Source organism: the organism of the source record quoted next, assembly GCF_019968985.1.
Source record: "MAG: Porospora cf. gigantea B chromosome Unknown PgB_NODE_978_length_8946_cov_113.734, whole genome shotgun sequence".
Lineage (NCBI taxonomy): Eukaryota > Apicomplexa > Conoidasida > Eugregarinorida > Porosporidae > Porospora > Porospora cf. gigantea B.
In genome coordinates, this window is record NW_027179369.1 from 1 (window position 1) to 8,946 (window position 8,946).

Genomic DNA, 8,946 nt, shown 5'->3' on the forward strand with positions numbered 1-8,946 from the left:
TTCGGCGTCGACAAGTGACGCATATCAACTGCGAGCGCAGTATTCTGTTAGCGATAAACCATCCCCTGGTGGTTCAGTGCTTGGGTAGCTTCAAAGACGATAAGTACGTGTACCTCATACTGGAGTATGTTGGAGGTGCTGAGTTTTTTACGTACCTGAGGAAGATGCAGAAGCTTCCCGAGGAGCACTGTAAGTTCTACGTTGCGTGCATCGTTTTGACTTGGGAGTACTTGCACAACAAGGAGATCGTCTTCCGCGACCTGAAGCCAGAGAACCTGCTCATCGACCACGAGGGGTACATGAAGCTGACTGACTTCGGATTCGCCAAGCGTCTTCCCAAGGGCCTGCGCACCACTACCATGTGTGGAACCCCCGACTATATGGCCCCAGAGATACTGAGGGGTGACAGGTACTCATACAGCGTTGACTGGTGGTCGCTAGGAGTGCTGATTTATGAGATGTTGTACGGAGTCCCACCCTTTAGTGATAAAGACAACAAAGGAACTTACTCCAAGATTCTGAACGGGCTGATTCGTTTCCCTCGTGGGGCCTCGGCCATGGCCAGAGGCTGCATGAAGCGGCTGCTTACCCATGACCCTGAGCGCCGGTAGGGCAGTCCGTCTAAGTTACACGCAGCACTGGCTACATTGATTGGTCTGGGATCAGCTCCCTACGCCAGCATGCCTGGCTGGCGGAGATTTCTTTCAAAAGTGTGCTAAACCGCCGGATGCAACCCCCCTGGGAGCCCCCAGCTAATGCAGTCGCCCAAGCTACCTTCTTCGACACCTACCCTGATGATAATACGAAAGTGCCAGCTGTAACAGGAGATAGCGACCCCTTCCAAGGTTGGTGAAAGTTCGAGGGGGTTGGAAGAATGGAGACTGCTATGCCAGTATCACAAAATCTTGTTGTGCTTGTAGTAGTTGTAGGCTTGTGTGCATGCATCAAATGCGACTGCCAGGTAAATTCCGTCAGATTTGGCGTCTTGCATCTGCGAAAGCAGAAATTGCCCAAGTGAGTGAATCTCCGTGCTCATTTGGTAATTCTTATAGAGGTTGCCTGCTAGGTAGTTTTGCACGTCAGCTGATATGCCGTTAACGTCCAACGCCCGTTTCAGCGGCGTCGTGGCTGCAGTCCAGTCGAACCAGGAAAGCCGTGACATCGCAGCCAGAAGAAAAATCTGGTCTACCGGTTGATGCCGTTCTTTTAGCAGCTGTTCTAAGTCTGCGTAGGTGTGAGCGCGCCCACACGCAACCTTAGAACGAATGTACTTGTTCCTGTACCTGTCGAATTCGGGGTGGGCTAGCAGCAGACGCTCTACGGATTTCCATGTCGCAAGGGACCGGAGGTGCATGTCCTCTGCATTGGATACCTCCGAATCCACCCGTTCCACCTCGTCCTCTTCAACCTCTTTTACACGTTCAACTCTTTCGGTCTCTGGGATTTCGTCTCCCGCCTCTTGGATCGCTTGAACAGCTTTGATCTCTTCAATCTGTTCTAGTAAGCAAGCTGCGCCCTCTGCATTGGATACCTGCGAATCGTCCTCTTCAACCTCTTTTACATGTTCAACTCTTTCGGTCTCTGGGATTTCGTCTTCCGCCTCTTGGGTCGCTTGAACAGCTTTGATCTCTTCAACCTGTTCTTGTAAGCAAGCTGCGCCCTCTGCATTGGATACCTGCGAATCCACCCGTTCCACCTCGTCCTCTTCAACCTCTTTTACATGTTCAACTCTTTCGGTCTCTGGGATTTCCTCTCCCGCCTCATCGATCGTTTGAACAGCTTTGATCTCTTCGACCTGTTCCAGCAAGCGAACTGCCTCAAGTGTCGTGGGCATGTTGTGAGAAGGTTCGCATTCATCTGACTCTCTTGATACAGCAACCAGATCGCTCCTCTTCCGAGTCGACCCAACAATCTCAGTTAGCGATGGAGGAAGCTTCCCGGAAGTCCAGAGACCCGACGCCAGCACAATCCAACGTCTTCTCCGTTGGGGCGGCACAGTCGTTAGCATATCCGCCTTTCGAGAACACCGAACCTTGTGGCAGTTGTATTCACCCTTTCGCCTTCAGAAGAAGGCTTAGAAAAGCACCCACGAGACCGAGACCCTTGAATCATAAAAACCACCTGAGCGTTTTGATCACAATTTTAGAAACATTATGATATTTTTCATAAGAAATATTCTTTAGATAACATTATGAAGCAATATCAGATTAAGAAAGCTCCTCTGATCCGGCCCGCCACACGTCTCCCCGAACCCCATTGCTGCTGCCAACGACCCTATGCCATCTCACAGCCGCGTTTCGGGACATCCGGGCTACAAAGTTTTGATGCCTCTCCCAATGTGCAGCACCTGTACCACCATATGCAGCCAACTTTCCAGCCTGCGGGCCCTTTTCAACCTCAAGCCATCTACCAACCCTCTACGATGTTGAGAACTCCTGTGCAGTACCAACCAATAGCCCCCTCTTACCAGGCCGCCCCTACGGTACAGCAGGCTTCGCAGCCCCGTAAGCGAGTAGAGTACGTGGTGATGCCGAAGGGCGACGCACCGCCAAACGAGAAGAGCGCAAAGTGACATTCGTGAATCACTAGCATCGGCAATCCAGTTTATGCATGCCTTGTGCCTCCCTGCGGCACGTCCTCCCTGAACGAAACTCAGAGCGCTTCTTGTTCATGATGTGAACGATGCTCGAGCTATTATCGTCGGACAGCTCGCCCTTGTAGCAGGCGAATTGCGTCGTATCGCCAAAGGGATTTACGCTGTGTGCAGGAAGGGAACGCACAGAGTGGTAGTAGTTGCGTGCCCTGTAGCGGTGATCACCAGGGCCCTGAGCCATGTGGTAGCGCCCCATCGAAGGTGGTCGAACCCTTGTATGTTTGAGACTGCTGGAATAATCGCCTTGCGATGCGCCATCAAAAAAACCGCTCAAATGCCTTCCCGAGATCATTCCTGTGGTTACCCGGGACGTAGTACGGTCGCTGGCTCCTCTATGACCCGCCGAGTGCACATGATGAGTAGCGTGGTCGTGGCTACTTTGTCGACGATTAGCGATCTGCTGGTGGCTGGCATGCCGGTGACTTGCATGGCGATGACTTGCATGGCGGTGACTTGCGTGGCGGTGACTTGCGTGGCGGTGACTTGCGGTGTGCCGGTTATCGACGCCTCCACCAGAAACCGCCATACGGCTGACGACGCAATGTGAGCACTTGTCCTTGCACTCGTCGCAGTTCACGGCGAGTCGGCTCCCATCCGCGCTGCCCGATGAGGCAGCGCGGTCGCGATGCTTTCGACTCACGTGGCCACTCGTGCGAGCATGCCGCTTCCGGTGTCGTCTTTTCGTGCTCTTCTTATTTGTACTTGAGCTCGACGAAGATGACGTCGACGACAACGACGACGACGACGACATTACTTCGGGAATAAAATCGATCCGACCTTCAAAGGTTCTTACTTCGTCAATGCGGTAGGGAGTGCTTACACGTACACCCATATGCGGCGGGATGAATACTGACTTGTGCGGCACGTAGACATCCTTGTCTGTTAATGTGGCGAGGGGCGCGTTGGTTGGCTGGTCAAAGGAGTGGCTTGACTGGCTCCAAGATTTCGTCACGACTCGTTCCATAGAAATGATGTGTTTTCACGTGTTAGCAGAACGACACTCATGTAACAAAATGTGATCACTAGGATTGACGTGGTGCACACTGCACACAGATCGAAATGGAGACACCCACTAGTCCTTTCAGGTCTATTGTGAGGTGCTTGACAGGGTATTTCACGCCGAAGACAAGCCCCAAGAGTTCTCGACACGTCCACTTCGGTAAGTCAATTAGCTTAATTGAACCTTTAATCATGTCTAAGGCCGACTATTCAGTGACAGCGAGCGACCCTACGTTTGAGATGGTTGATATCAGCGCCAACGCACCTGCAAAACGCAAGCGTGGCCGCCCAAGGAAAAATCCTGTTCAAGAGGCCCCACTGCTGAAAAGGCCCCGAGGTAGACCTCGAAAGCACCCTCGGGCACCAGAGGATCAACCAGCTGCAATAAAACGACCAAGAGGGCGACCTCGGAAAGACCCCCCACCCAACGACACCCTTGCAATCTCTCCTGTCACCAAACGATCTCGCGGTAGACCGAGGAAGACCCCAGCGGACGCGAGTGTAGTGGTTGCGCTGGCCCAGCCCAATGAGGTACCAAAAGTATCGAGCCACGGTCTGAAAAAAGATGAAAGTTCGGAAACGTCTGGCTCGTCGTCTGTCCCTATCATAAAACGCCGTCGAGGAAGGCCTCGTAAACTGACTGCAAACTGCAGTACTGACGATGAAGCTCCGCCAAGCCGTAAACGCGCTCGCACCTCCACCGGCGGGCAGGTGGTGAAGATCAGCCGTCCTCGAGGTTGATGCATTCAAATTAACTCAATCATGTTTCAGTTTCAGCTTTCGTGAGCGAAGAGATAGCATGTGTCCGTAGAGATAAGGGAATCCAGGTAAATAAACGAACACCAGACACCAGTAGGCCCAACGTAGCGTCGATGACGTCAGTAGTACTTTCCGTACACACAGCAATTCCGACGCTACCCCCACAGGATACAGCACAATGAACCCCGAATAGCGGATCCATACCAGCACTGGGGGAATCAACTCAGGCTCGCCAGCCACAAGACTAACGATATAGTAGACTGATCGTATAACCTCCGACAGACTCCACGCGAGAACACAACCGTAAAAGGCCAGAGTTTGGTGGGCAGCCTCGCAGTGCACCCAAAGACAAACGATGGCGAGCCTCGACCCCGTCTGCAGCGCAGTCACAAGAGGACCGCTCTTGGAAATTCGCAGCCACGAATGCAGAACATCCAGGAGGCTCAACGTCTGCGTCCACCTCAAAAAAAAGAAGTGCTCGTGAAAGAACTGTTCTACTCCAACTGCCGCAGTAAGACTTGTCCCGGCTTGATAAAGCACAGTAGACCACAGAGCCGCCTGTATGGCGTTGAAGCTGAGCAGATAGGAAGTACTCGCCATTTGAAAATGAGCACAATTCGATGCGCTGCCGTATGAAGAGTGGAGGTGCCCCAATGCTGCGAGCAGTTGCATTGGATTTTTTGTGGCGTGATAGCTTCCAGATGCCTTGGGACTTCCAACCAGAGGAGCTGCCTCGAAAGCGAGCTGCGAGCCTGGCGCAACACCTTAGCGAGATGCGCCGTTTGAGGGAGGTCGAATCAGCGGCCGCAGAGAAGGAGGACTGCGAGTTGCGAGCACTTAAATCATCCTCGCGCCTGCTGGCTGACGCAGATCGGAAGGTGTTTGATTTGTCCATGCTGCCGAAAGGCGATCTACTTATCCTTGGTGACCTCGCCCCCGCGTTGAAGGAGGCTCGCAGGTTCTGGAGGGAGCAGCAACACCAGCAACGAGAGCTAAAACGCGTGATGGAGTTCTTGCCAGACCAGCGCAGAGAGTTAGGTCACCAGCTCGCCACTCTGATGTGCTACTACCAGGCCGCCCCGCGGCCGGCGAGGTCGGGGTCATCCGTAGCCCGGCTGATGGAAAACGTGGACTCCACCTCACTGCTACTCGTCAGCGTCCCCTGTAAATTCTCAGTGGCACGAGTGTCCTTCGAGATAGACAACCTGACACGCCTGCACGACGCGATCAGAAAATTACTCCCTACAATAGAGTGGTTGGCTGGTGAATGTTTCTGGGCATGTTTGGACACTCGTGGGCCACTCCTGACATTCTCACTCAGTCATACGACACGTGATAAGTTGGGAGCTGTACATACTTCAGCTTCGTAGTGACTGGAGGTGGGAACGGGCTCCGCGGAAATTACCTCCAATCTTCGACCTAGTCCAGTTCATTGAGTGAGCTCCAAGAGCTCTGCGTGCCGACGGCTAATCGCCGCCCTCCAGGCAATCACATCGCTGGTGAAGTTCTGTTGAACCTCTATTGGCAGAACGCCTAACTCTGGGGTGGGCGCCACCACTGTCTTGGGCTTCGTGTCAGCTGTGCGATTCTCTGTGGTGGCCCACATCACCGTGGGTCTGCACTCTCTTCTTGAGTAAGGGTTCGGACTGGGGGCAGAAATCATCGTAGGCTTCTTCATTCGCGAAACGAGGTCTGTCTGGGGCACACGTTTGCGAGAGAGGCCCATCTTGGCGTCAATGTCCAAAAGATCCTGGCCTATTTTCGCCAATCGTTGCCGATTTGCGTGCTTCTTTCCAGTTTTCTGGTTCCGGAGTGACTCCAATTCCACCTCTAGGTCGGCTTTTAGCATGTAGAGATCCTTGGACGATACATCAGTCTTCCGCGTCTTCAACATCTCCTCCACATCGTTCTCTGTGAAGGTGAATTCCGCAAGCTGTTTAGCCTTACCCTGTAGAAGGACTGGCAGCGCTTCGAGGCGCAGGTAACCGGATCCCCCTCGAGGCAGGCGCTCTAAGAGGCGCATGAACTGCGACACCTCGTTGGGTGTCAACTCCTCGTCTACAACGTCGCAAGCCGTAATCGTCTCCTCTTCCACTTCGGTGGAGTTGGGCCCGGCAACCAACCGTCGAACAACGAACTCGGCGGAGCATTTTTCTGTTCCGACGGAATAGGGGGTGACTGGCTTTAATTTACGTACTTGAGCCAGCGTCACCACGTTTGAAGTTCGACATCTTACGTACGCACTGAGTCGGGCGCTGCCCACAACCTCACTCTTCCAAAAAAGACTCGCACCTAGGATGGTTCGACATTTGTACCAGCAACTGGCGACTGCCCACAGCTGCCTGCTTGAGCAGTTCAGCGCTGAACCCCTTGGGCAGTTTACGAGAGGTTTTGGAGGAGCGAGCGTTGAAGGACTCCCGATCATCAGTAAACAGCGTGGAATTTCGGTCCTCACGTTCCGGTTCCACGTCCTCTGACTCCATGGAGACCTCACTTCGCTCGGAGTCACTCATAAAATCAGCAATTGAAGTCGTTCATCCCCCAGAATCACGAAACAAATAATTACTCTACGTAACCTCCCAGTTCGGCACTTTGCTTGTTCGCTTCTTTGTGTGTCCGCCGATCCACCAACCTCCAGGTCTCAAAGTCCGACTCTGATCGAAGGAAAACGAGTAGATCGGCGACTGAGGGGGATCGAGGGGATCGCCGAGTCTGAGGGCTCTACGATTTCCATTCCATATTTCAGTTCGCGCCGCTATGTCGTTGATGGCCTGGTTGAACTCTTCTGGCGTTTGGAAGGCACCCAGATGCAGCGACCAGTTGTCAACCATCCGGTCGTCGTTGCGGTAACCCCGTGTGACCCACCACCAATCTCGTTGGAAGTCCATCTGGCGCTCGTACTGGTTCCACTCTCGCATTTCTGCCAGCGTTCGAAAGGCGCGGGGCAGCGTGTTGGGTCCTGCTCGCCGCCAGCAGGCTAGATTGGGTTCGTTGGTGTCCAGCGCCGCCCAGCGAGCCTCGTTGCTCTGGGTCCAACTGTGCTTGTCGCGTGATAAGGTCTGTTCGAAATGTCGATACTCCCGCCAGGCGCTCATTCTGCGCGAGAACCTCCGCTTGGCAGCCTCCCATTCGGTCTGGGTGAATGCCCGGTTCCATTCTTGACCGAAAAACCCCGTAAGTGGCTGTGGTGGGAGACCTGGTTCATATTGGGTGACTTCCCACTGCTCAAACAGCTGACGCAGGTGCCTCCTTTCTCTACAAAGCAGATCTTCGTGACTGCGCTCCTCAACACACGTGGCTCTGTGAAAAGCCTGCTCCCACCAAAGACCATATCGGTTCGTGAAGATCAGCTCGTCATCCGTGTCGCTGGATGGATGCACCAGGACACAGGCCCGCTCTTTGACGGGCTGCATGCCCATCCCATCTAATTCCGATTCCACACCCATATGCATTCAGAGCTGGCATAATATCTCACAAAAGAAATCACCCAATGAAGGACTGCTAAACCCCAACTGGTGCCAACTCAAAACCCTCTCCGCTAACGCACGATCCAATCCAACCCCACACATATGACCCATGATTGATGCGTTCACCCGAATTAGTATATTTACCATCAATCATGGCTTCCACCATTGTTAGCATCAAGGCCCGCGAGATCATCGACTCTCGTGGTAACCCCACCGTTGAGGTTGACCTGACCACCAAGGAAGGGTTGTTCAGGGCTGCCGTTCCCTCTGGTGCGTCCACTGGCATCTACGAGGCTCTTGAGCTTCGCGATGGCGACAAGACTCGATACATGGGAAAGGGTGTTCTGAAGGCCATTGAGAACGTTAACACCATCATTGCTCCTGCGCTCGTAGGAATGGATGTTACGCAGCAGGCCTCCATCGACAAGAAGATGGTTGAGGAGCTGGACGGCACCCAGAACGAGTATGGATGGTGCAAGCAGAAGCTGGGCGCCAATGCCATCCTGGCGGTCTCCATGGCTGTCTGCCGTGCAGGTGCGGCTGCTACTGGGTACCCTCTGTACCAGTACATTTCCCGGCTCGCGGGTACCAAGCAGACGTCGTTCTTGCTCCCTGTGCCTGCCTTCAACGTCATCAACGGCGGATCTCACGCTGGCAACAAGCTCGCCATGCAGGAGTTCATGATCTTCCCCGTTGGCGCTAAAACGTTTAAGGAGGCAGTGAAGATGGGTGCTGAGGTGTACCACAATCTGAAGACTGTGATCAAGAAGAAGTACGGCATGGACGCCACCAACGTCGGTGATGAGGGTGGTTTCGCCCCCAACATTCTGTCTAACTTCGAGGCTCTTGATATCCTTACTGAGGCCATCAACACCGCTGGACATGAGGGAAAGGTCAAGATCGGCATGGACGTCGCTGCTTCCGAATTCTGGAAGGGTGACGAGAAGATTTACGACCTGGACTTCAAGACTGAGGATAACGACGGTACACACAAGAAGAGCGATGATGATTTGATCGAGATGTACAAGGAATTCTGCGAGAAGTACCCTATGATATCTATCGAGGACC

The 8,946-nt window shown here is 53.5% G+C and overlaps 9 protein-coding genes across 14 annotated transcripts; 5 read left to right on the forward strand and 4 right to left on the reverse strand.

Moving 5' to 3' along the window:
* Nucleotides 1-853, forward strand: KVP17_002699 (uncharacterized protein; the record flags this gene model as incomplete). Of its 2 annotated transcripts, XM_068519246.1 has the most annotated exons (2): nucleotides 1-607; nucleotides 637-853. In XM_068519246.1, coding segments are annotated over 2 exons (824 nt in total), but the record flags the coding sequence as incomplete, so codon positions are not given. The 2 variants fall into 2 exon arrangements, with proteins under 2 accessions (XP_068370880.1, XP_068370879.1); XM_068519245.1 differs by lacking the exon at nucleotides 637-853 and having other exon boundaries at nucleotides 165-611.
* A 42-nt stretch (nucleotides 854-895) lies between these two features.
* Nucleotides 896-1,834, reverse strand: KVP17_002700 (uncharacterized protein; the record flags this gene model as incomplete). The annotated part of the gene is made up of 1 exon (XM_068519247.1): nucleotides 896-1,834. One exon carries the CDS (start codon nucleotides 1,832-1,834, stop codon nucleotides 896-898), a length of 939 nt encoding a protein of 312 aa, XP_068370881.1.
* Nucleotides 1,835-2,359: 525 nt separating this feature from the next.
* KVP17_002701 (uncharacterized protein) lies at nucleotides 2,360-2,572 on the forward strand (the record flags this gene model as incomplete). The annotated part of the gene is made up of 1 exon (XM_068519248.1): nucleotides 2,360-2,572. One exon carries the CDS (start codon nucleotides 2,360-2,362, stop codon nucleotides 2,570-2,572), a length of 213 nt encoding a protein of 70 aa, XP_068370882.1.
* A 415-nt stretch (nucleotides 2,573-2,987) lies between these two features.
* On the forward strand, nucleotides 2,988-3,200 carry KVP17_002697 (uncharacterized protein; the record flags this gene model as incomplete). The annotated part of the gene is made up of 1 exon (XM_068519242.1): nucleotides 2,988-3,200. One exon carries the CDS (start codon nucleotides 2,988-2,990, stop codon nucleotides 3,198-3,200), a length of 213 nt encoding a protein of 70 aa, XP_068370876.1.
* A 1,208-nt stretch (nucleotides 3,201-4,408) lies between these two features.
* KVP17_002703 (uncharacterized protein) lies at nucleotides 4,409-5,011 on the reverse strand (the record flags this gene model as incomplete). The annotated part of the gene is made up of 1 exon (XM_068519251.1): nucleotides 4,409-5,011. The coding sequence occupies one exon, from the start codon at nucleotides 5,009-5,011 to the stop codon at nucleotides 4,409-4,411; it is 603 nt and encodes a 200-aa protein (XP_068370885.1).
* A 101-nt stretch (nucleotides 5,012-5,112) lies between these two features.
* KVP17_002695 (uncharacterized protein) lies at nucleotides 5,113-5,781 on the forward strand (the record flags this gene model as incomplete). Its single annotated transcript, XM_068519237.1, has 1 exon — nucleotides 5,113-5,781. One exon carries the CDS (start codon nucleotides 5,113-5,115, stop codon nucleotides 5,779-5,781), a length of 669 nt encoding a protein of 222 aa, XP_068370872.1.
* A 59-nt stretch (nucleotides 5,782-5,840) lies between these two features.
* On the reverse strand, nucleotides 5,841-6,924 carry KVP17_002696 (uncharacterized protein; the record flags this gene model as incomplete). Of its 3 annotated transcripts, XM_068519241.1 has the most annotated exons (2): nucleotides 5,841-6,654; nucleotides 6,683-6,924. In XM_068519241.1, the coding sequence occupies 2 exons, from the start codon at nucleotides 6,922-6,924 to the stop codon at nucleotides 5,841-5,843; spliced, it is 1,056 nt and encodes a 351-aa protein (XP_068370875.1). The 3 variants fall into 3 exon arrangements, with proteins under 3 accessions (XP_068370875.1, XP_068370873.1, XP_068370874.1); XM_068519239.1 differs by lacking the exon at nucleotides 6,683-6,924 and having other exon boundaries at nucleotides 5,841-6,434; XM_068519240.1 differs by lacking the exon at nucleotides 5,841-6,654 and having other exon boundaries at nucleotides 6,679-6,924.
* Nucleotides 6,925-6,978: 54 nt separating this feature from the next.
* KVP17_002702 (uncharacterized protein) lies at nucleotides 6,979-7,863 on the reverse strand (the record flags this gene model as incomplete). Of its 2 annotated transcripts, none has more annotated exons than XM_068519250.1 (1): nucleotides 6,979-7,863. In XM_068519250.1, the coding sequence occupies one exon, from the start codon at nucleotides 7,861-7,863 to the stop codon at nucleotides 6,979-6,981; it is 885 nt and encodes a 294-aa protein (XP_068370884.1). The 2 variants fall into 2 exon arrangements, with proteins under 2 accessions (XP_068370884.1, XP_068370883.1); XM_068519249.1 differs by having other exon boundaries at nucleotides 6,979-7,830.
* A 167-nt stretch (nucleotides 7,864-8,030) lies between these two features.
* On the forward strand, nucleotides 8,031-8,946 carry KVP17_002698 (uncharacterized protein; the record flags this gene model as incomplete). Of its 2 annotated transcripts, none has more annotated exons than XM_068519244.1 (1): nucleotides 8,031-8,946. In XM_068519244.1, a coding segment is annotated over one exon (916 nt), but the record flags the coding sequence as incomplete, so codon positions are not given. The 2 variants fall into 2 exon arrangements, with proteins under 2 accessions (XP_068370878.1, XP_068370877.1); XM_068519243.1 differs by having other exon boundaries at nucleotides 8,031-8,920.